This window comes from Chlorocebus sabaeus, chromosome 22 (genome assembly GCF_047675955.1).
Source record: "Chlorocebus sabaeus isolate Y175 chromosome 22, mChlSab1.0.hap1, whole genome shotgun sequence".
In the NCBI taxonomy this organism is placed as follows: Eukaryota; Metazoa; Chordata; class Mammalia; order Primates; family Cercopithecidae; genus Chlorocebus; species Chlorocebus sabaeus.
In genome coordinates, this window is record NC_132925.1 from 54055321 (window position 1) to 54080463 (window position 25143).

General features: G+C 51.0%; 1 protein-coding gene across 13 annotated transcripts in view; it reads left to right on the forward strand.

The window, feature by feature from the left end:
* The window catches only part of ATP2B2 (ATPase plasma membrane Ca2+ transporting 2), a 381947-nt gene that overhangs the window by 231628 nt on the left and 125176 nt on the right, over positions 1-25143 (forward strand). For all 13 annotated transcript variants that reach the window (XR_012090577.1, XR_012090579.1, XR_012090580.1 and 10 more), the window contains one exon: positions 19244-19761. Coding sequence is in view for 8 of the 13 variants with exons in the window: in XM_073009848.1 (XP_072865949.1) it covers positions 19563-19761 (199 nt within the window). In the remaining 5 variants the exon portion in view is untranslated. The remainder of the gene's footprint in view (positions 1-19243; positions 19762-25143) is intronic.

The following is a 25143-nucleotide window of genomic DNA, read 5'->3' on the forward strand; positions in this document are numbered from 1 at the left end:
GCCTCATAGAGTTGTGATGTGGATCAGATGAGATGATGTGTAGAAAGTGCCTCTTGCAGGGCTTGGCACATAGAGAATGCTCCATAAATGTTAACTTATTATCATTAATTTTATTCAGTTGTTATCATGTGCAGGCCCCCATGCCAAGTTAGGAGGGAGCAGTACCAGGCTTTCTGAGGACAAGGGCTGTGTCTGGTTCCTCTCCATCCACACTGCATTACACATCAAAGTCGAGCCACAGCAAAAGTTTGTGAGATGAGTGGAAATAAGAAATGAACAATTTCCCCTGAAATTCATCACTACTCAGTGCACGTGGAGATATTAGCTTTGAACATCCTTTATAGCTCCAGGTATTCCTTAGACTCTCTTAACAGCTGCATCATCTACAAAACTACCAAAGTGTGTTTGAAATCTCTTTGTCAGTTTTCAGTCTCTGCCCTTTGTTTGGGGTGGGGTGGAGCAAGTGGGCCCATGAGTACATCAGGCTGACTTAAATGGCAAGACAGACAGATGGCAGAGGGAGCAGGACTTGGCACTGATAGGAACCCAAGACGAGACCTGCCTTTCATTTTACTCCTTCAGCGCCTCACTGGTCTCACCCTGGTCCCAGCACTGTCTGAGTGACCTGTGTCAATCAGGTCACTTGTCCCCTTGGAGCCCCAGTCCCCTCATCTGTCAGATGGGAACCTTGCTCCCACTTTCCAGGGTTATAGGTGAGACAAAGGAGGCTGTACTGTGATGAATTCCCTCAAATAACAGTAATTATTTATAACAAGATAACGGTGTGTAGGAGAGGGCTGGGCTGGTGGCCGCTCCTCCCTGGGGCCTGCCATGCGTCAGCAAATCAACATTGGGTGGCCGCCAGCCCTCTGGCCTGGGGCCGTTCCTAACAGCAGGTGATGCGGCCAGGCTGATGGTGCCAGAATTTCATCCTTGACTTCTTCCAAACAGGAAGGGGCTGCCATCTGCTTCCCACCCCTCACACCCAGCCCGCTGGGCCAGTCATGGCCCCTGCACTGTGCCCCACTAAGGGCCCTGGCCTTGCACCTGTCAGCCCCTTAAGAGAGAAGCCTCCCACCAGGGGTTCCCTTAGTGGATGCTGAGCTGGAGGTACCCTGAAAGCGTCCTCCTGTCTGTCCCACAGCCCACATGGACACTGGCGGAGAGGAGGGAAATAGGGTGGCCCTGTGTTTCTGTCTCCCCCAGAACCCCGCCTCCCACTTCCCTGGCATCTCCACCAAAGGGCAGCCCCATTAGTGCTCCTTCCAGATCCGGGAGTCTACTGAGTGCAGAGGTCATGTGCACAGCCTTGGGACGCAGGTTCTAATGCAAATCCTGGTCAGGCCATTCCCTGGCTGTGTGACCTTGGCCGATCATCCCACCTCCCTGAACCTCAGCTTAATAAGGGTACCTTCCTGGGACCAGGGGAGAACAGGATTATTGAGATGCTGCCCGGGGAAAAGGTGGAGACGAGGAGCAGCAAGGGGTGGTTATAAAACTTTGATGCTCCTCTCCGTGACTGCCGCTGCTACTCCAACGCCGTTACAACGTTGGCCATCTCCCTGCCAAAAATGTCACCTCGTTTCCTCCGGTTCAGTAACAGCTTCTATCCTACCTGGAGGCTGGGGCTGGGTACACAGCAGGTGCCCAATGCATGTTCTCTGCCTTTGTATTCAAACATAAGTGTGGAAGGAGTGGATGAGTCCTGACCCAGGAAATCTTGTTCTTTCCCAGTTTCTGGGGTCCAGCCACAGGTTTCCATGGCCACTTTTCCACGTACTCACTCAGCTAGCTTTTGTCATGTGCCAACTGTGTCTGCCAGGTGTGCTGGGAACTCAAGGATGGTTGAACCCTAAAGGGCATGAATGATCACGCCCCATGGAGGGATCAGCTGACTGCCTGGAGAGTGGGGTTAGCATAGGGTTTACTCAGGAAGGGGTCCCTGGAGCAGGGCACTGAAGGGTCAATAGGAGTCCACCAAACAGAGAAGCAGAAGGCAGGGAATAGCCTGTGCTAAGGCATAACCAGTGGTCCACAAGGCAGCTCTGAGTTGGTTTTTTATTATTGAAACAAGAAAATGTCCCCACATAGATGTTTCAGTGGCCAGAATATTACTCTGTCTGATTCAAGGACACAGACATGCCCATCAAAGTAGAGGTTGAGGGTGTCATGACCAGAGAGACCCCTTCCCCTGGGCTCCAATTCAGTGTCAAAGACTTATCACAAGTCAGCATGCAAAAGTCTCTTAGAAGCCATCTAGCCCAACCTCTTTAGTTTTCAGGTGGGGAAAGTGAGGCCAAAGAGGGAAGAAGGTGGAGTAGGAACAGCTAATGGCAGACCTCATTACTAGGCTTGCCCGATGCCCATCCACCCACGGTGGGGGTAACCAGTCATGGGGCTGCATGCTCTGTGCATGACTTTGAGGTGCACAGTCACCCCCTGGAGCTGTCACTATCTCTGGGACCCAGTGCAGGCCCCTGATCTCTCTAGCCTTAGTTTTCTTACATGTGAAATGGAAATGGTCAATGGATCCTTTTGAGCTTAAAACTGAAAAGCATCTTATGAACACTCATATAATTCCATTTTGTTGTTGCTGTCATTGGGTTCAGGGTAAACCTGAATGGCAGATTTTCCTGAAAGCTAAAGTCATCTGTTGGCATGGTTTGGGAGTTCAGGGGCCACCCTGCAGACAGCTCCAGAGGCAGTGATGAGGTTTCTGCTATAGGTTAGCCTTTTATTCTCTTCTGGAGTCTTCACGGGTGCCCCCTTTTTTGCTACCCATCCACCTTCCAAACTGAGACACTAAGACCCCCACTCCAGGTAGTAAAACTGTTCGCCCTAATTGCTTCCTCACACCCCACCACACACACATAGTCTAGACAGAGTCTTATTTCCGAAATGCACACACTTTCTACACACCTCAACACCCACCCCACTCAGGCGTGTACAGGCTAGCTTATACACAACCACACACACCCTGGCCTGCACAGACACACATCTATGCATGCGCACGCAGCCATGAACTTCAGTGAACAAGAGGGAGCAGGGCTATTCTGTGCTGCCCTGATAGTAGGTCATAAAACACCCAGTAAATGTAAAACAACAAAAAATGTTAGTAAGAAGAAAATCTCAGTTCAACCTAAAAAGCTTCGTGACCACCAGCATTGACACAGACTGTCATGGACAGAGAGAGTGAACTCCCTATCAAGGGGGGCATGCAAACACAAGCAGGACTTAACAGAGATGCTGTAAAGGGCTTAGGCATCACAGGGATGTTGACCTTTAAGGTCCCTCCTGGTCTCTGGATTCAAGCAGGTTTGGGGAGTCAGGGCCTCTTCTGAGCTTTGTAAACACTGTTCCCTTTTGGTGGCCTCTGTTCTAGAAGTGACCTCTTCTTCCGAGGGTACTTAAAGGCCTGGTGGTTAGGAACCAAGTCAATGTAGGCCTGGTGCCATCAGGATCTGGGTCAGCCACTAGAGATGCATATACCTGCACACATCCCCCAACCTAGCACCCATTTCATAGCAGGACCAAACCTGGAGAGAGAAACAGAGGTGGCAGCTCTGACCTTGTCAGTCCCTTGTAACAAAGAGTCAGAAGTAGTGAAGACGTGATTTGAATGTTACAAAGCAGGAGGTCTCAGGACTAAAATATCTACAGGGGCAGGGAGTAAGTATGGTAGGCTGGAGAAAGATCCTTTGACTTGGAGATTTGAACCTAGGTTCCAACCCCACATCTTAAACCCAAAACCTAAACTCTCCTAGATCATGTCTCACAGAGGACAGATCCTAGAGGCAGCATGACACAAGGCCTGGGATTCAGGGGAATTTTGAAATGCAGAAGGATGTTGCTGGAGGAGCTGGGGCTGTGCCCCACTGGGAAAGAGGGAAGCAAACAGCACCTCCCACCCCTTCTCTGCCAAGTTACATGTCATCAGACCCAGGACTTCAGAAAAAGGAGGCAACTGCAAGACTGAGAAAGCAGAAGGGAGCAGAGCTTGGCGGGGCCATTGCTAGGGGCAAGGAGAGGCTGCTGGACATGAATTCTTGCAGAGTCTGAGGTTTGGGGTCTCCTAGAGCTTTGAAAGCACTTTGGCACTTGAGCTCTTAAACATTCTGGCTGAGGGATCTGGGCAGGACTTGAACCTGCTTTAGAAGCTGAAGGAGTCGCACCAGGGCTCAGGGGAGAGGAGGCTTGGGGCTGGTTCTTGGCAAGTCGTGAGGACAGAGTATCTTCAAGGGATCCCTTAGGCCTCCCCAGGCCAGCCCAAGATTAGAGAAGGGCCTGGCACTCAGGGAAAATGTGGCCCAAGGATGAAGGTGGGACATATTCCTGGAGCATCCATCCCTGGAGTAGAGGTGGGTAGCAGGCTTAGGGAGGTGAGGCCTCTGACTGGCCTTGGGCCTGAGCCCAGCTCTGCCAGCACCTGCTCCGTGGCCTTGTGCCAGAGCCTTCCAACTCAGGGACTCCATTTCCCCATCTAGAAATCACTGTCATCCCATTTTCTAGTTTCTCTCGCTGGCCAAGCTCTGGGCTGACCCCTGTGCCCTGCATTAACTCACATTTTCCTCCCAAAAACCCTAGGACGGAGGGGCTGTGATTGTCCCCATTTCAGAGAAATGACAACTAAGGCCAGAGAGCTGAATTAAGTGGTTTCCATAGAAGGTAGAGGCTTCTGGGGATGGAGGAAATTCCCAGGAGGAGATGGCCCTGGGGGTTGCAGATCTAGGGACCCTGAGATGGAGAAGGTGGTAACAGGCAGAGAAGAGAGGAGAGGGCATTCCAGATAGCGATCTTGGTCATGCCATGATGTGCAGATAGGACTGCTGTGGGGGCCATAGACTGTGGGAATGGAGGGAGCCAAGCTGTACCCCGCAGTGTCCGGGCTTGCTTTTATTTGGGGGACTTGGAGCCTCAGCATCAAGTCCTTGGCTCTGTGCAGCTTCAGCAAGGCTAGGGTCCCCTGGGCCCGCATCCCCCGGGAGGCTGCATTCGCATCTGTCCCCGCGCAGATGGCTGGTGAGCACAGCTAGCAGCCCCCACCCCCACCCGCACCCCCTTCTGTCGCGAGGACTCGGCTGCGCTGGGGAGTGTGGTGCGGTGTTATTTTTAGAAGTGGCACCATCTGTTCAAGGTGCCGGGTGGATTCTGCTCGTCTCCGCAGTGGCCAGGGACAGCCATGCCAAGTCAGGGGAAGAGCTGCAGAGCTAGTCGGGCCCCCCATGGTCACACTTCAGCCAGGATGGTCACTAATCAGCATGCGCACAGGGCATGGGATTCCAGGGTCTGGGGTCTGGGGCTTAGGGCTGCCAGTGGGGCAACTGTGGGGCCAGGACAGCCGACGCAGAGGATGAGTTTGAGGTAGGCAGTGGCATGTGCCCCCACACACCCCACCTGGTCCCTGGGACTGGGCCCAAGGGCTGCTTCCTGGCAGATTCAGAGTGTCCTGGCCCTGACCTCCAGGTTTCAGGGACAAATGGAGAATAGGCAAAGGAGAAAAGAACAAAGGCTGGACCATAAGGATCCTCAGTGGGACCCAGCACTGGATGTGGCAGAGACATGGGCCTGGCCAGGGTAGCCCAGAGGACTAGGACATCTCCCTACTCTTGACCCACATGCACCAGTGTGTTCCACTGCCTGAGGGGCCACTGTGTAACACTGTGATCCACAGCAGGGGCTCTGAAAGCAGCCTTCCTGGGCTCCAATCCAACAATTATGTGACCCCGCGCAACCTCTTTAACCTTGCAAAGCCTCCATTTGCTCATCTGTGAAAGGGGATACCAATAGAAGCTCCTTCCTGGGGTTCAGGGGTAGATTTCCTGGTTTGATGCCTGTAAAGTGGGGCACGTGTCTGGCCCTCAGCAAGGATGCATTTGGCATAAGTTATTCCTACCATCTGGTTGGCCAGTGTCTGCTTTGAAAGGCAGGTGTCACCCTAAGATTCCTCGCTTCCAGTGTCATTCCATAGTCCAACTGCTTTCTCAGTCATGGCACCAGAGTTGGTGGAGGCCCATTCTGTGCTGGGGACTAGGGAAGCCCTGTTCCTGGGGAGCTCAGGGCCTACTTGGGGAGGCAAGCTGGCAAAACCCACCCCAAGGCAGCAGATGGAGGGTCAAGGTATGGAGTTAGGAGTGAACCACACGTGACAGGCTGGCAGAGGAAAGAGAGTTGGAATTTGGAGCGGGGGAATTGGAGATAACTTCAGAGAGAAGTTGGCATGAGGACTAGATCTTGAAGAGTGAGGTTTGGATTAATGGAAAAGCGGGTGGTAGACCATTCTGGATCCAGGGAACATATATCCAAAAGTTGGAAGGCAGGAACTTGCATGAGTTGTTCAGAAAATGGCAAGGACCATAAGGTCCCTCAGTAGGACCCAACACTGGGTGTTCACTTAGACCAGACTCCAGATACACCAACTCAGACCCCAGGGAGGCCAGCTCAGACCCCAGAGAGGCCAGTTCAGAGCCAGTCAGGTGGGATATGAGAAGCTGTAGTCATGAATATGTTCTCTTAAATAGGCATTGGTAGCCAGTGAAAATTTTTAATCCACAGACAGGCATGCTCAAATCCAAAAGGCAGCATAATGTGTTGGCTTCAGAGTCAGACAAACCCAGTTCTACTCCCGTATCTGTCACTCCCCATTAGCTGTGTGAGCTTGAATGTAATGTTATTTTACCTCTCTGAGCCTCAGTCTCCTCATCTGTAAAATATGCATAATAATACCTACCTCATGGGGTTGTTGAGGGATAAGGTATGAGCAGAGCCCCACACAGCCTCTGACATGCAGAAGCCACTCTGTAAATGGCAGTCACTGTCAGCTTCACTCTGGGGTCAGTGAAGGAGGGTGTAAGGCTAGAGAGCCGGGGGCTGAGGGGCTGTGGATGAGGAGCCTAAACCAGAGTCTGGAGCCTGGGGAGGTGAGGAAAAGGAGTTAGGCTGAGCCTTTATGCTGATGCTTCCTGGGTCTGGTCACTGGACTGGACATGAGGGAAGGATTAGAGTCAAGGGTGGCCCAGAGAGTGCTGTGGATACCCTAAGCAACACAGGGGTCACAAAAGAATGAGGAGATTTAGGAGAGCCTGAGGGCCTGGAGGACCTTTGGAGGGGGCATTTGGCAGCCACAGAAAGGTCGGTTCTGGAGTTTGGGAGAAAGGCCATGGTGGAAAGGTCAGTCTGGGAACCACCCTTGTTAGGGTGAAAGTTGCTGCCAGATGGGTGGCATTGCCCAAGGAGAGGCAAGGCATTAAGAGGGCAGGACCATGGCAAAACCTACAGTTACCCCAAAACAGAGAAGCCATAGACTCCTGGGCAGACATGGTTAGAGAAGCACAGGAGAGTGGGAAGAAGGAAGGGAGGTGCCATCAGCTGTGGGCAGGGATGTGAAGACTGAAAAGGGCCCTGGAGTTTGCCAGTGGGGTTCCTCACCAGAAGCCACCCAAGGGTCTGGCCTACCAAGAGGTGGCATTTGGGTGGTTAGGGCCGGGGAGTTGGAGATTATTTTGAGCCACAGACTGAGTCACAAAAGCAAGGCAGGACTTTAGAACCCAAAACCAGGAAAGTGTGGGCTACAAGAGGAAGGAAGCCTAGAGAAGGTGGAACAGGAGCCCCAAAGCACGAGGACAAGAGTTCTGCTCATTTAAAATTCACAGCCCCAACCATCCGCTCATTCATCTCTGCAGGATGGGGGCTGCAGACCTGTATTTTAACCAGCCCTCAAGTGATGCCAACGTAGGTAGCCCTCGGGGAACCACTTTGAGAAGCCCTGTTCTGGGGTCCTTGAGCTCCACCCAGAGAAGATTTTATCAGGAGAGGAAGGAGAGAACACCTTTACCATGAGGGAGGATGCAGACCCAAGTGCAAACCTCTGCTTATCCCCTCGTGCCCTCAGCTGCTCCTCTGGCTTCCTGGCCTTTTGATTTTCCTCCTTCAGATCTGAGGCCAAGTCAGTAGCCTCACAGAGATCTCTGGCTTTCTGCCAAGGCAACTCTGGGTGGAGATAACCCGGGCTCAAGTGTGGAAGATGAGTGCACAGTCACCAAACCAGGGGTACCTCTGCTTTAGCCTAGAAGAAGTAGAACAGTGTCTGACCACAGTAGTGAGAAATAGAAGCTAAAAGACACTTCCACCCATGCACATACGCAAATCCCTGCTGGTACCTGCATCATTCTCATTTCCTCACTCCTTTGAATCCAAGAGTCCTACTTTCTGCTGTTTTAATCTCTCTTTCTCAATATAGCTAGATTTCCTAGCATCTGCATTCTTGGAACACAGAAAGACTTTCCCCCAAGCCTTAGCTTCCTGTTTTTCTGATCTGGACCCAAAGAACTCACTCAACTGTTCAAAAGCAATCTCCCAACTTAGACACATCCCCTGGGACCTCTGTGGGTGAGTTTTTCCTCCCTCACCCCATGGAGGAAATAATTTACTAAGCTCAGTCAGACTGAGATGCTACCACTTAAATATGCTCCCAGGTCTGGCAGAAACCATAGGGAAAGGACCACGCACGGTGCAAAAGAATGAATCACTAATGGTGGAATTTCTGGCATCAGTGGCAGATGGCACTGATGGACTGAGATGGGTCCTCGGTGCATGCACTTCAGTGACCCTGAGTCACCTTTCACACAGTATCATTTTGTTAGCTCAGGCCTGCCCCCTCAAAGCCTAAAAAACAGGCTTTGAGCATCAGCACTAAAATATGGGGTCAGCTCCCCATCTTACTCACAGAACTCATGGAAAAGGCCCAGTGCCTTCCCCAGCACCCACACCCAGCACCCTAGGTGTTGGGAGGCGTTTGCACCTTTGCCTTGGGTTTCCCAACCCCACTCTTCATTGATCAGCGTTGCTGTCCTAGAGAGTTCCTAGGGGTGCTTAATAATATTCTACTCTGTGTCAGCACCTCAGCGTGTGGACAGCTCCTTCACATGTTGTCCCTAATGCCCACCTCCACCTCCCTAATCAGCACTGTGCCCTCGAGGACAGCTCCCAGTGGAGCCAGTTCCCCACTGACAGCTTTGTCCTCCCCAGGGGTACTGTCTTTCAGCACCAGGACCACATGGACAGCTCTCACTCCCAGCCTAGGTTGGTCAACCTGCTGGGGAGAGAGGGGCCTGTGGTTATCAGGTTCCCTGACCTCAGCTACCCAATCCCTCCCCAGCACCCACCTCCATCCATCCATCAGCACTTCATTCCCAGATACAGCTCCCTGAGCCCCAGCCCTCCACGGTCAGAGGTGAAGCCTGAGGCCTCACCAACCTGCCAGTGACCTGTTGTGTGTGGTCAGAACACTGACCGCAGAAGAACCCTGTGCGAACTGTAGAAACCAGAAAGAAAAAACAGCAAGGAAATCGGTCCACTGGATAGAAGGGTGTGAGCCTAGGTTGCTGTTAAGAGTGCCTGTGTGTGAGAGAGGGCTGGCCCTGCCACCCCTTAACCATAAGACCTTACACCAATCACTGCACACTCAGTCTGTCTTCTCCTGTATAAATGGTGGGGCTGGAGTACCAGTGCAAAGCATTGTTGTGAAGGATTAAACAAGCTAAGTGCATAAAGCAGTGCTGAGCACATAGCAGGAATGATGATGATGTTGCTGTTATCATTTTTTGTTCTTCTTCCAAGCCTCGGCTTGTAATCCACAGGGATAGAGCAGACAGTAGGAGAGAATGAGGGGGATGAGGGCAGAAGAGGACAGTGTCATGTTGGCCAGTTAGGCCAGTTAGGACCTGGAGGCTGGAGGCAGCCAGTGCTGCAAAGAAGACCTTAAGAAGTTCAATGCAGCTGTAGGGAAAGAGTTGAGCAGTGTGAGAGAGGATGCTGGGATGTGGCCGAGGCATTTAGCTGAAACCAGAGTGCAATGTCCAGAGCCGCTGGCCCATCCCAGGCAGGGCCACCATCCCCAGCCTTCCCACTGCATGTTCCCTCTCTTGCAGCCCAAAGTGAAGCTTCCCCAACACTTTTCTGCCTCAAACAGGTTGTCTTGCCTCCATCTGCTAGTGTTTTAGCTTCATTAAAAACCCAATAAATATTTTTTTAAGGAAATTATTTCTAAACATGGAGCACATAAAGGGTACAAATTTTGGAAGACAGACACTGCAGTCAGAAGCCCAAGGGTGGGCAGTGGATGTCACAGGCAGAAGGTGAATTCTGGTCAGCTCATGCCTCCCTGATTCTAGGGCATTTCTCCTTCCTTCGGCCTCCAGCCAAGCACGACTTGACCTGCAACTGGGATGTCCATTTCTGCTAGAGAGAAGGCAGCAGCAGGGAAGCCCTGGGAACTGTGTGTGACCCAAGAAGCAAGGATGCTTGAGGATGGGGCTAAAATAGCCTTTCAATGCTGAGCTTCTGTCCAGATTGCACCCTTACGTTACCGAAGAGGAGACTGAGGCAGGAAGGGCCATAGTGCAAGTTGGTGAAGGACAAGTTGGTAAAGGACAAAGGAAAGGCAGAGGCTTTGGATGGAGCAGACATATTGAAACTATGCCAAGTCCTACCCATATGGCGTGGCCATTGTGGCCTCTCTGAGCCCCAGTTTCCTTGCCTGTGAAGTGGGGAGAGCAACACCACACAGCCACGGAAGGCACTTGCTAAGAAATTGCTGTTAATCATAGTCATCACGCCAAGATCAAAATTGAGTGGATCTGATTCCCAGGAGTAACCTGAACCAAAAGTTGGCAGAAATCCCTTGACCCAGCCTGCACATCCTGACCGTGAGGTTGAGGTTATTTGGGGGCTCTGTGTGGCAGAGTGAGCAGACCTTAAACAGCAGGAAGGAGGATCTGAGCATCTTTCTTGCTCTCCTCATAATCCCAGTGCCCAGGGCAGGACCTGAGATGCAGCTCATTAGTTTTATTGGGTAGGTGAATGAACAGATGGATGGAAAGATGGATGGATTGACAGATGGACAGACAGCTAATGGTCAAGCAGACAGATGGACGGATGGACGGATGGACGAATGGATGGATAGATGGATGGATGGATGGATGAGCAGAAATGGAAGGTTTTTCCTGCCATCTAAAATTGACAGCTCCTCTGAGAACAGAGGACAGTGGAGGTAGTTGACCCTGGTAGGAAGGTAAGGGCTGGACCTCCCCTTCCTCAGGCCAGGCACGAGGGTGAGAAGCTCCACAAGAAGCCCTGGATCCCTGTCGCTGCCTGTCCCTTAGGCCTACTTCTGCCACCTGTGCTTTCAAGGCTGATGCAAGGCGGTTTCTGTGGGATTTTTTTTTAGATTTTCCTTTTCTGGTTAACAGAATAGGAGTTGTCTAAAAATAGCACTAAATTTGCTTCCGAGGTATTCATTTTCAGTTCCCTTCCTCTTTCCCTGTTCTCTCTCCTCGACTGTGAGAATTTGTGAAATTGTCTTCTTCAGCTTTGAGCACATGCACACACGCACTCATACATCGTGGGACTTGCACACTCAGAGACAGGTGTGGCACAGATACTTGGGCTTGCTCTCTCTCTGTCTCTCTCTCTCTCACACACACACACACACACACTCGTGCTGACATGCTCCAGTAGACCTGTGTGGCACACCTTGTCCTTTGGGGTCACTCACACCAACCACATGTCCACTAGTACATTGTAGGGACCCTCTCTCCTACACACAAAGCACAGTCACTTGCTGGCCTACTCTAGGACCAGCATTTGCACACGTCTTCTGACACAGGTGTGCCCCCAGACCCTGTCCCACTCATACTAAGAAAACCACCATAATGCACTCCCACTGATGCTGCACACCCACACTCACCTTGCACATCTATACTAGCCCTGCACACTCACACTAGCCCTGCACCCACGTATGGCTTGTATGCTCACACACTCCACATACCCACACTCAGCCTGCACAGTCACACAAGCCTTGCACACCCACACTGGTCTAACACACCCACGCTCACCCCGCACTCACACACAACCTACAGACACACTGATCTAGCACACTCGCATTGGCATGCCCGCCTACATCCACACTCACCATCAGGCTCTCCCACCTTACGCACACATGCAGAGGAAATTGCCTCCCCCAGAGAGGGATATCTAAGAAAATGGCTAAGGTTCTCTGGGTGAAGACAAGGGAGGAGCTGTTGGCCCTCCCTTGCAATGAGCTGACTACAAGTGAACCTATTGCAACCATGAGGGAGGAACATTTGCTAACATTTAGTTCACCTGTTTCCTTGGGCTCAGCACAGAGGAAGAGAGTTCCCCATCACTGGGGCAATGGGGCCCCCACAGAAAGGCCAGAATTTGCAGCCAGAAGAGGAAAGCAAATATCTTACCTCATGGGAATTATATGTAGTTCATCAAGACCAGAACAGAAGGGAAACTACCCTTGTTTGCTGTACCAACAAGCTGGAGGCCTCCCCAGCCATCTGAGAGGTGACAAGGAGCCTGGTGGGCATGGGAAAGTCAGAGCTGAGTTCCCTTTGAAATATGGCACTATGGGGTACACGCTGGTCTGGGAGCAATTGGAGGCAGGGAGTAAGTTAAATTATCGTAGGACAGTCACCATTTAACAAGTGTTTCCTCATTGCCAGAAACTGTGCTAGCTCTATCTCAATTAATCCTTACAAAACCCTGTGAGGTAGACTGTAGGGTTGTCTCCATCTTGGGGAGGGTAAACCAAGGCACAGAGGGTGAAGAGCCCTGCCCGAGTCACATAACTAGTAACTGGCAGAGCTAGGCTTCCATCACTGGGGATCTTCAAACTGAACTTGTGCCCCACATCAGTCATTGATGGTTCAAAGGAAAAGTGACCTTAAAAATACACATTAAGGTAGCAATTAAATTCAGCATGTCTTAAAACAGAAAAATTTGGCATCCAGAAGTTATTTTTAGCACATAATTCATGTACGACTGTCCCAGCTACCATCCTTCAGTTAGGATTTGAAAAGCTGTTGGTTTGGGGATTTGTTTTGTTTGTTTTTTATTCTTCCTTCGAAAGATAGATTCCTTCTTTGTTAAATTAACTCCACGCACACACAAAAATTGCTCCTTCCTCTCTCAGCCTCCCTTCTGGCAAAGACTTTTTATTAAGGCACCCCTAACCTATTCTTGAGTCATTGAAATGTAACAATACAGAGTCATTTAAATGCTAATAAGATGCAACTGAAATGCATAAATCCAATATTGTCAGAATGTTCTCCTGGATTCTGAAGGGCTTGGCACATCAGAGCCTGAAGGGACTCCAGAGAGTACTAATCCAATCCCTTCACTTCCCACATGGGGAAACTGATGCCCAGAGAAGAAAGGGGCTTGGTCAGTGTCATACCGTTGGAGCTGGGAAAACAAGGAGGAGATTCTCACTGGCCTTTGGTCTCAGTTGGCTGTATGGCCCCCGGTGTGTTGCTCAACCTCTCTAGGCCAGGTCTGGTTGTATGCGCTGCCCAGACCTGTGTGCCCATTGCTTAGGGCAGGTGTGCTCACCAGTGCAGTGTTGAGAGCTGACTGCAAGTGAACCTTATTGCAACCATAAGAGAGGAACATTTGCTAATAACTAGGGGGAGGGGAGCAGGGAAGCCAGTGTTTCATTGTCTGCTTTGGGCCAGGAGCTGGCTCTCATTGAGTCATTTGCCTGTCAGACAAACAGGGTCATCCCCACTTTACAGAGGAAGCCTAGCAAAGTTAGATGACTTCTCCAAGGTCACACAGTTCATTTAGTCTCTCAGCCATAGAGTGGTAGGTCACATGATATTTGGATCAGGGAGCAAGAACCTGAGAATCTGGTGGGGTTGTGGCTGAGGGCACAGCTACCTGTCTCAGCTTCACCCTCACACTGATGCCGCATTACAAAGAGGGGAAACTGGGCAGTGGAGGGCAGCGGATGCATCTCAAAGAAAAACTATTACTGCTGATTTTGTTATCTTTCCTGACCCCCCAGAAAACTCTTAAGGTAGGCAGGGCATGAATCAGTAGCCCATCTTACAGATGAGAAAACTAAAGTCTGAGGACCTATCTAAAGTCACACCTTCCACAGACAGTAGACTCAACACCAAATATTTATTGAGTGCCTTCTGGATGCCAGACACTGCACTAGGTACAGAAGAGACATGGCAATTGCCCACGTGATGCTCTCAGAATCCTGCGGAAAGAAAACGGTTAAGCAGGCTCAAGCAATACAGTGTGAAGTGTACTACAGTCCAGGGGGCACCTGGAGGTCAGGAGCATTTATGCAGTCTAGGTGGTCAGGAAAGGCTTCCAAGGAAGGGACACTGAGGCTGAACAGGACAGCAGCTGTTAGGGAGGCAAAGGCCCAGTTAGTGAAGTGTTCTGAACAGACACATGGCACATCTGTGGAAGTCAGGCATCTGAGGGATTCTATGCAAAGTATAGGGCACTCAGTTCTGTCCATCTGTGAAAAGATCATTTGTATCATATCATACAAGTAGCTTTTGTGCTGGTGGACTTCACACTTTTCCAGCAAATCTCGCTGTCAGAGCAAGCACCAAAGTGGGCTCTACAGCTTGGAATTAAAAAAACGAAATGCCCAGATAAGGGGTGACCTCATGTTTGTACCCATGAGATGTAGCAAGGATAGGGAACAAGCCACATCATAAGAGGTGGAGAAGGAAGTATGAGATCAGTCACCTTAAGGGTGGAGTTCTGATTTTTTATTGATTTTGTTATCCTAGAGTTATATCCCTCTATACTGGCTCACACTCTGTTCCTTCTGCACCTTTTACTAACAGACAGTTGTGTATTTCAGTTTCTTCATGTTTGATCTTTTCATTAAGTCCTTCTTTACCTGAAGAAAAAAAAATCCCTACTTGGAGCTGAGAGGAAAAGCATTCCTGGTTAGCCTGGGCCAGGTCAAGTCTTCCTGCTTTGTGCGTCCACAGCACCTGCAGGTCCCCATGATGGCAAACCCTTCAAGTCATAGAAATCACTAATTTAGTTGTCTTTCTTCTTCACTGTGAGCTCATAGTGGACAGGGATCCTCTCTGGATTGTTCAGTGCCTGGCACTGTGTAGTACCCAAAACAATCATTGAAGGGATGGTTAGATGGGTAAGTGGATGGATGGATGGATGGGTGGATGGATGGATGGATGGATGAGTGGATGGGTAGATGGGTCGTTGGGTGGTGAGTGGGTGGATGAATGGATGGAAGGGTGGGTGAGTGAGCAGGTGGATGGATGGATGGATGAGTGGATGTGTGGGTAGATGGGTGGATGGATGGATGAATGAATGGAAGGGTGGGCAAGTGGGAAGGTGGATGGGTGGGTGGGTGGATGGATGGGTGAGTGGGTAGATAGATGGTTGAAAATCATTTTTCATCTTATCACAGTAGTCATTAAAATCAACAGTAGCCCATTAACTCATGCCTACTGTTGTGATCACAGATATAATTGCTGCTAACGATTCTCATAGCTTGCTTGTACTGTCAGAAATGTAATTATCAGTGCCTGTAAGCCACGCCGCAGGTAGCACGGGCACAGATAGAAAACAGCACCTCGGGTTTAGAAAGTCCCTTGTGGATTGCAAAGTACTTTCATTCACATATGGCACTTCATTTAAGTGTCATAAGAACCTCATAAGGGAGATTCACCAGGGGAAGCAGAAAAGCATCCTGATTAGGAGTGTGTCTCTCGACCCAGACTGCCTAGGTTCAAATCCCAGATCCACCACTCACTAATCATGTGATCTTGAGCAATTTATTTCATCTCTCTTGGCCTCAGTTTCCTCATATGTTCTAGAGATAATAAGATCTCATAAAGTGGTTTTATGGATTGACAATAATAATCACAATCATTTGAGTGCTTACTATGTTCTGGACTTGGTTCTAAGTATTTTAAATGAAATAACTCATTTAAACCTCATAACATCTATGAGGTAGATACTCCTAGTCCCCTCTGCTTTTTGTAAGATAATGAAATCAAAGTTAATTTCCTTCCCATTCAGCTGGGAGATGAAGGAGTCAGAATATGAACTCAGAATTAGTGGTTTCCGGAGCCCTACATATAACGCCTTGCACTGTCTCTGAGATAGATGTTTCTGTAAAGCACTGAGAGTGCTTGGCACCTAATAAGCACTCAATAAATGCTTATCATGTGCCCGTCAGGCAATGTTATCAAATATCAGTAGCCCCAAATTATAGACGCTGAAGCTAAGACACAGAAGCCAGGCGACTAGCTCAGAATCACAGGTGATTTCTACTGCCAGTAAGTTTAGTGCAGGTGTGGGGTGGTAAATGTTCACCAGCTTTGCCTTCACCCAATCCAGGCTTGTTGCTTAAGTGCCAAGAACTGAGGCCTCCTGGGGCTCCAGGTCAGTCCCAAATTCCTTCTGGACACAAGGTCTGCATCTCTGCATCTCCTCATCTCAATTCTTGTCCCTGAGTAAGCAAAGCCTGTTCTGGAAAGTTCTTAGTCAAATCACCTCCCCGGCGCTCGCCCCTCCAGCGGGCTTCAACCTTCCCCCAGAATCTGAGACCCATCTCTCCTAGAAGCCCCAGCCACTGCACTGGCCTGAAGGACCTCTGACCTCATTTCCTTCCTTGTGCCCCAACTGTAGCCCATTTGCCTCACTTTATCCTTGTCTTACTCCTGCCATTTGGATTTTCTCTATGCAGTTTCCTGAACATACACCAAACACATTTACACTGAGCAGGCAGCAGGAAGAGCACTGCTTAATGAAAAAGCTCCCGCCCAGTCCCTGCACGGACCTAGTGCCTCATCCAACCCTGAACAAGGTCCCACATGTTCCCAGAGGTCTCTTCTTGCCTCCTATGGCTGGCCCTAGACTGGGGAGGGAGCCGTGTTGAGGCTCTGTACTAGCTTGTACCAGGGGGAGGAGAGCATTTGGCCCAAATCCCAAATGCCAACACTCTCCCCAGAGAGGTTCAGCATCCTAGACCAGGCCCCTACCAGGCCCTTCTTATGGGGTGGTAGACAAGAGTCCAAGGTCTAAGGTTGAAAAGATCTTCCACTCCCTGGCACCTCCCCACTGTGTGACCTTGGACAAGTGACTTCACCCCTCTGAACCTCATTCTCTTGACCTATAAAATGGAGATAATTATAGTATCCACTTCACAGGGTTGTAGAGAATGAGATAGTGTCTTGTTTGCTTTTCGTTCATTCATTTATTCATTAACATTTGTTTACTAGGTAGCTACAAGGAGTCAAGTGTTTTTCTAGTCAACTCTCATAGAATTTACCTTGGATGGATGATACACAACTCATCCCACAGTGCCTGGTACATAGTAGATGCTTAAGAAATGGCAGGGGAGTATTGGTTTTTTTATTCACATTCTTGGTCCCTACCTCTCCTGCTCCTCTGAGGAATATATTGTTGGGGTCAAAACTCATGGATTCTATGGATGGTGTGTGTTCCATCCATGGCCAAGGAACATGGCCTCTCTTGCGTATTGTGAGTGGGAGCACCAAGCATGCAGTTTCTTCGGTGTCTTGTGTCTCTGTGTCTCTGTGTCTCTTCTTGAGGCATCATATCCATTTTATGTTCTATTCTGTAAGAGACCTGTTGGTCCCAGTGTAAAAACAATCTTCCTACTACATCCCTGAATAAAAGTGTCCCTTGTGTAAGACATTTAAGGTTTCTCTTGTGGCTCCAGCACCCCGTGACCCAAGACTGGGAAGCCTCAAATCCAGAAACACACTGGATTTGAATACGGTTTATAATTAGTTCTCAGTAAATTGGGAAGTAGTCAGGGGTGGGGGTAAGGAAGAGTGACTGTTTTGTCCGCAATTTACAGATGAGTGAACCAGGACTCCAAAAACTGAAGGAAATTCCCCAGGGTCCCACAGCCAGGATTTGAACCCAAATCGCTCTGATGCCAGTATACTGTGTTCTTAGCAACTGCCTGGCACAGTCCTCCCTCCCACCAGGGCTCTTGGGAGACAAACGCGGGAGCACCCCCTAGGGGAAAGGGAGGAGCCCGGGGCTGTGAGCCAGGAGACCATTTCCTTCTGCGCTCCTCAGCACTCTCACTCCGTGTGACTCTGGAAGAGTACTTTTCCCTCTCTGACTCTGAGCTTCAAGTTCCTCGCTGGGAAAGTGACTTAGCCCTAGAATGCCTCAAGCTCTAAAATGTGTGAAAGATGAAAGATTAAGATAGAGATAAGGCAGGGGAGGAGTTGGAGCTTGGGAGGGGGTCAGTCCTGCCTTCCTTCCCTTACCCCTTCCCCTCACTGTCCTGGGCCCAGGATGACCAGCTGTCCATGACTGCTGGGCAGGGCCGGTCCCTGTGCCAGGCCCAGCCGAGCTCAGCTGGGGCCCTTTGTCACCCAACGCTTGCTGGGGCCTCGGCCTCCGGTGTTGGGTGTCGGGGCGGATTGGATTCTCTCCTGGCAGCCCCACAGATGCCGCAATCCTGCAAGGGTGGCCGGGCGGGCAGGGAGAAGCCAGAGCTCCCACCTCCTCCTGGGCTCCAGAGAGGGTCGGGCAGCCGCTGTCCGTGGTGCTGGTCTATAGGGACCTCCTCCCCGCGCCAGGTGAGGGCTCCATGGACCTGAACTCATACTGGGACCAAGCTCTGGGCTCAATGAATTCTTGTGAATATGCATGAGCTGGCTTCTCCGGCCAGGCTGAGGGCCTCGATTAATACAGTGGGGGCCTGTGGCTGCAGGTGGAGGGCTTTCTCCCATCCCCATGCCTGTGAGACCTGAGTGGGGAGGGATGTGGGAGAAGAGTGTATTGGTGGACACAGGTGGCATGGGTGGGGGGAGGATTTGTGGGGTGGGGGGGAACCTGGGAACTGTGTATCTGGGGGAGTGTGTCCCAGATTGTGTGGACATAGAGCGTGTGTAAACATGTTAAGGATAGTGAGAGAAAGAGGGAAATGGAGTCTGGGTGTGCTCAGAGGGCCTGTGAGCACAGCAGTTCTTGAGGGAAAAGGGTGGGGAGGTTAAGTTGTATGGCTCAAAGCTGGTGCATGAGGCCTGGGTGTTGATGTGTGTGTGGCAGTGGCGCAGGGCACAAGGACATGCCAGAAGGTATGTGTTGGGGGATGTGTGTACACACAGGGTGTGTGCTGTGAAGCCAGTGTGTTCCACAGCACAGTTCACAAATAGGGAGTTAGAGTGTGTTATGGGGCTATGCCTTGAGGGTGGCATATCGTGGAGTGCCTGGGTTGGCAGTAGTACCATTAGATTTACAGTGTGAGCTGGTGTGTTAGGGTGCGTGTGTGTAGTCAGTGTTGTTTGGGTTGCTGTGTGTGTGCCTGGGGCCTTCCTGAGCACCTATCCCATGTGGCCTCCAGTGCCTGGCCTTTGTCACTCACTCTGTACTTATCCCACAGGAGCCACCACCCCTGACCATGTAGATGCCAGCTCCAGGGAGCAGCATGGGCCCTAATGAATGGAGACTCCTGGGTCTACAGCCCTGAGCCCCTCTGGCCCCTGGACCTCGTCCCACACCGGGAGACACCCCTTGGAGCTCATCACCACTGTCACCAGCCCGCCTCGGCCACCCCCACCCCCTGGGACCCGGAGTCGGCCACCTGGTGCCACAGCTGACCAGTGAGGGTGTGCTGAGGACAGCCACAAGCAGCCATCACCCAGCAGCCTCTTGTCCAGCGCTGACCCTCGGGCCCAGCCTGAGCAGGAACCGCAGCAAACATGGGTGACATGACCAACAGCGACTTTTACTCCAAAAACCAAAGAAATGAGTCGAGCCATGGGGGTGAGTTTGGGTGCACAATGGAGGAGCTCCGCTCCCTCATGGAGCTGCGGGGCACTGAGGCTGTGGTCAAGATCAAGGAGACTTATGGGGACACTGAAGCCATCTGCCGGCGCCTCAAAACCTCACCTGTTGAAGGTAAGTGTTTGAGACTTGAACCTAGGGCTGCAGCCTAGGTAGCCACCATCTGAATTGGCCACAGGGGCCATATTCATAATACGTAACAGCAGGGATGTGTCAGAAAAAGACTGAAATGCCAGAATGGCCATTGTAGTGCATTCTAGCTGAGTGTCAGCGCCTCTGAATAGGCTGAGGAACAGGGCTTCATCACTGGTTGGGTGTGACCCAGGCCACCCTCAGAGAGAACAGCAGGAAGAGAGCTGGGTCAAGACTGTGTTCTGGAGACAAGGGGCCCCACAGCCGCAGAGTGGTGAGTTCAACATTCTGTTAATGTGGGAGGCACCAGTCTCTGAGGCAGAGGCAGAAGGGCCACTGGGTAGAACCAACATGGAACCTGCATCCAAGCCTAGGAGGGGATTTGGGGTTCCAAGTGCGCAGGCCCGGTCCTTCCTTCCCCAGGCTCCAGAAATTCCCTAGTGTGGGCTTGAGTGTGGAACTGTAGCACCACCAACTTGCAGCCAATCCCCTGACACTGGGCTAGAATCAAGTCTGTCTCTCAAATCCAGACTCTGGTTGGGGATCGCTGGGGCTCTGGGGCATCGCGGCTCTAGAGTTGCTGGGCAGACAAAGCAGTAGGAAGATGGCTGTGATGGGAAGGGTGACAGATGGCGTTGTGTGTCCTGCCCTGAGGGTGCAGTGGGGCTTTCTTGCAACTGCCAACTTAAGCAGGCCTGGGATCTTTAGAGAGAGTGTGTTTCAGCTCCTGGGGGCTCTTCTGGAAGGGACCAAAGCTAGGTCCTCTGCCCCAAAACAGAGACAAGAGAAGTCAGCCCAACTTGGGCACCAGAGCTCATAGTTTGCGTTACCTGCCACAAGTTACCTTCAGCTCACCATGGAAAGGAAGCGTTCCCTATGTTAACCCTACAGGCATGCGTGTGAGGCTCTGCACTGACGCTCCCAACCCTGCAAGTTTGTGCAAAACTGCACCGATTTCTTCTCCTGGAAAATGGACCAATGCCTACCTGACAATGCCTAGTGCATGACTGGGCATACAGTAGGTGCTCAAAGTGGCAGCCATGATTATTCTAGGGAGAAGTGGATGTCAGGTCCTTCCCCAGATATCGACCACCACCTGGGAGGCAGGCAACATCGGAACTGTTATCCTCTTTGACAGAAGAGGAGCCTGTCTCCTCTGTCCAGTCCTCTGAGCCCTGGGCCCTGCTGGACTCTAGCCCTGGAAGCATTTCTGGCAGCGGCTGCTGGGTCCCACCAGGGCTTGCCTGGCAGTCCAGAGGTCATGTGTGCCTACACTCCACTACACCCAGCAACTCCCAGCTATCTGTCTCTCTGTCTGCTCTCCTGGGTCACAAAAAAGCTAACACTGGTTCTTCTTCCCATATTGACTATTCTCACTGACATTTTGCCCACAGCCTGGGCCCAGGCAGAAGTTTAGAAACACCTTTTCTCACTGGGTGCTATTTGTTTTGTTTTGGCGGGGAGGGTGGGAATAGAGAAAGTCACCTTTCCTCATAGTATGGTTCTAGCATGGGGCTTAAAAACAGCTGCTTGTGGCCCTAAGATGGGCATAGGCTTTGCTTGGAGACTTCTGGGTCCCAGCCTCTTGTGGTCACTTATTCCTGGCAGAATGGTCCGTGCTCCCCTCCACCATCAGGTTGGTACATGAGCACTGCTGGCAGGCAGGGTTGTTCAAGTGGCCTTTGCCTGTTGATTGGGGACTAGGAGATTGCCTTGAATCAGGAATTCTTATATGTCTCTCAGCCCCAGTCCCTGGGGAGAAGCTGATGGGCACTGTGGCCCCTCTCTTGGAAAATCAGCCAACCATGTGCAACAGGTGTGGCTCACACTATTTGTGGGTTTCCAGACCCCCCAAAGCAGTGTTGTGGACCCTAGTTAAGAAAACCACCTACCCCTCCCACCAGAAAGACTCCCCAGAGCTGGGAAGTTGAGCAGCACATGGCCAAGTTCCAGCACCCTTACAGGGCCATTTCTGGCTGGTTCCTGGGAGCCTACTCTGTACTGCTAGAGGGAGCATTGCCTACCTGAGGCAAGAACCTTATTTGCTCTCTCTGTACATCCTGTGCCCAACTTGGTGCCTGGCACAGAAGAGGACCCAGTAAAACCCTGAGACACAGCTACTAAGTCCCAGCCTAAGGTGGGGGAGCTCTCAGACAGCTAAGCAGCCCAAACTGCAGATAATCAAGACCAAGTGCAGCAAGGGCTCCAGGACTCATCACTGGTGAGGCTGCTGGGCAGTGAAGGTCAGGGAAGGCTTCGTGGAGTGAGAGGTGTTTGGACTTGGTTATGGAGGAAAGAGAAGAGAAAGCATGTAGTATGGCCTACAGCAGCGTTTCTTAGAGGGAATTCCACAGAATAACTGGTATGCTGCAAGAAGTGAGGCTTTAAGTGAAAAGTAAAGAACTCTGTTTTCTCATCTGTAAAATGGAAACAATAATGACATCTCTATTGCTGTGCCGCCTGCCAGCCATGTGCGTTTGGGCCTTTTCGTCTGACCTCTCTGAGCCTTGGTTTCCTGATCATTCATGAGAACCAAATGAGATCTCTGATGGGCAAGATCTCTGAGAAGAAGAAAAGCCCATCATAGCATTCCCTAGAGCTCCTGCCACATTGGTCCCTAGAAGCATCTCCCAGGGGCCTGGGAGGTACAGGACTGGAAGAAATTTGGGGAGGGGCAGAAGAGCATAATGCCACAGACCCAAACTTGGGCATCCTAGGTTCAAATCTCAGCTTTGCCATTTGCCTGCTATGGGACTCTTAAGTTACTCAAACTCTTTGTGCCCCTATTTCCTCATCTGTAACTCAGGGACAGTAATAGTGACTACCTCACAGAGCCGGGGGAGGACAAAATGAAGTAGCTTAGACCAGTCCCTGACACACGGGTAGTTCTGTGTGGTAGGATTGACCCCAGCGACTAAACACCTCCATTTCCCCACCAATCAAATAGGCTGTGAATATTGAATAAAATCAGGTCAAGTGCCCAGCATCAAAATGCTCAGTAAATGTCAGCTCTTGTCATTGTTTTCATGATGAGTATCATCACTCGGGAAAAAGCAGGCATGTTCTCCGGAAAGGGTGGAATGGTGGCCAATGTCCGCACCTGAGAAACATTTTGTACAAGGCTGTTATGCATCTCTATGACATGTGTTCCTAGAAACAGGTGCTGTTACCCCGTTTTATGGAGGGGGATATGAAGGCTCGAGGTCACTGCCACAGTTCATGTCAGAGCAAGCTTTGAACTCAGCCCCATGCTCAGACCTGAGCCAAGCACGGTCACCTGGGAACAGTCGTCTGGCGTCCACTGTAGGACAAGGCCTGAATAGTGTGGGGCCAAGGGATACTTCCTTTACTGCCTCATATGGAGCATCTGTCCCACTCTACTTGGCCATCTTCTGATTTAGAGAAATCCTTGGCACCGCCCCAGCCCCAGTTTAAAAGCTCTGTGGTCTGGGCTGTGCCAGCTCCAGACACAGGGACTCAGGTTGACCATTCCCAACACCCCCTACCCCTAATCTGCTGGCGTGAGCAGGGAGCTGGCCTCTGAGTCACACTGCAGGAAATGCTCCAGGCCACACATAAATTAGCCTTCCCATTCAAGTCCAGCTAATTTTAGGCAAAAAGATCTCTGAAAGTGACAAATGGGGTTTGAGGCCACAGGGAATCAGTGTTCACCCAAGGCACCACTGGCAACCAGCTCAGGGTGTGGCTCAGCTCCCACAGCCCGGCAGTACTGGATGTCCCACCTGGAGACTCAACTTTGGTGACACCTGTTGGGTAAACTGGCCCCCCCATGAGGCTGTGAGGCCAAGGGCAGCCTCTACTCGCATCTAAGCTCCACTTCTTTCCTCTTCCACTGTTGGTTCTCTTCCATTCTGATTAACGCCTTTATCTTCTTACCTCTACTGTTCCCTTCCTTTCTACACTGTTCCAGCCAAGGACATTAAAATCCCAGAAATCTGAGTTCCATTCCTGAGTGTCTTTCTCTTCAAGAGACACCGGGAGAGTTCAATTTAACCTCTGAACCTCAATTGACTTATTTGTGAAGTGAGGGTAATAACAGTACCCACCTCATGCAAATAGTGTGAGGATTAAATTAGATAAGCCACTGTGCAAGGCAGACCCTAGACACCAACAGAGTAGTATTTATTATCATTGTTATTATACTCCAGTGTTTCTTTTAAAAACAGCATGCATGGGCCCCATCCCCTTGAAAGAATTAGGCAGTCAGATAAGACAGTGGCAGTGCCCAATGCAGAGTTAACATGCCATGAGAGGAGATGGAAAGATGGGTGGCTAATGCCAGGTGGTCCGGGAGGCCTAGAGGCAGGAGTTCTGTGTCATTCTCCACCATGTCTCCAACACCTGATGCATTGCCTAGGAGCTCAAGAAATATTTGTGGAAAGAAGAAAAGGAGGAAGAAAGAAGAGGCAGAGGATGTCCCAGTGCCCCTCCTTTCATGAGACAGAAGGCTGCAGGCTTGGGGACAGACACAGGACACCCTGTGTCACCCATGGAGCAGATGGCTCCAGTTCCCTGAGCCCAGCGTTGTGCTGCCCTGAGCCATTGCACACACATCCCTCATTGCTCACTTCCTGACACCTGCACCCACCTTGAGTTGTCAGAAAGGGTGACGATGATAGGTTGCTGTTGGGTGTTTGCCACGTAGCATGTTTCCTGGCGGGGTTGATAAGGGGGACAAAGATGGGGCGGCAGCAGGGTGGAGTGGGAACTGGATACTGCAGAGTGCTGTGAAACGGAACCTCCGGTTAATTTTGTATGAATCCCACAGCCTGCCCAAGTGGAGGAGAGAGCAGGGCTGAGGCAAAACAAGAGAGCAGATCATAGGAGATGGCAGGTGCTTTGTGCTGCATGTGAATATGATATTGAACGAGAACGTCCATGGGGCTGCCGCTAGCTGAGTAGCAGGAGGATGTGGAGGCAGGGCCAGGGGTCTTCATGTGTTATTACCACGTTCTAGTTCTCTCTGTGTTCCATCAACCCAAGGATCACTGAGACCCCGAGAGGTCAACAGGGAAGCCAGGGCAGCCACAGACACGGCGGAAGCCTGGGCAGGGTCATGCGTGGAGGCTGCCCAGACACGGAGTCCGCATGGGGAATTCACTGCCTGGCCAGAGATGAGTGGGAAAGCCTTGCAGCCCCGCACCAGGGCTTTCATTGGAAGCGGCCCATGCTCCCTTCTAAGGCCCAGGACTCTGTCAGGTATGAGGCCTAGAGGAGGAAAAACTCCTGAGTATGCAAGAGGCTGAGGAAACACAGCTGCCTTCTCAAATAAATGCAGGGGTGGAGGGAAAGACATGACGACTGGTGAGGTGCCCCAGCCTCGCCTGTGTCACCAAGTATGTG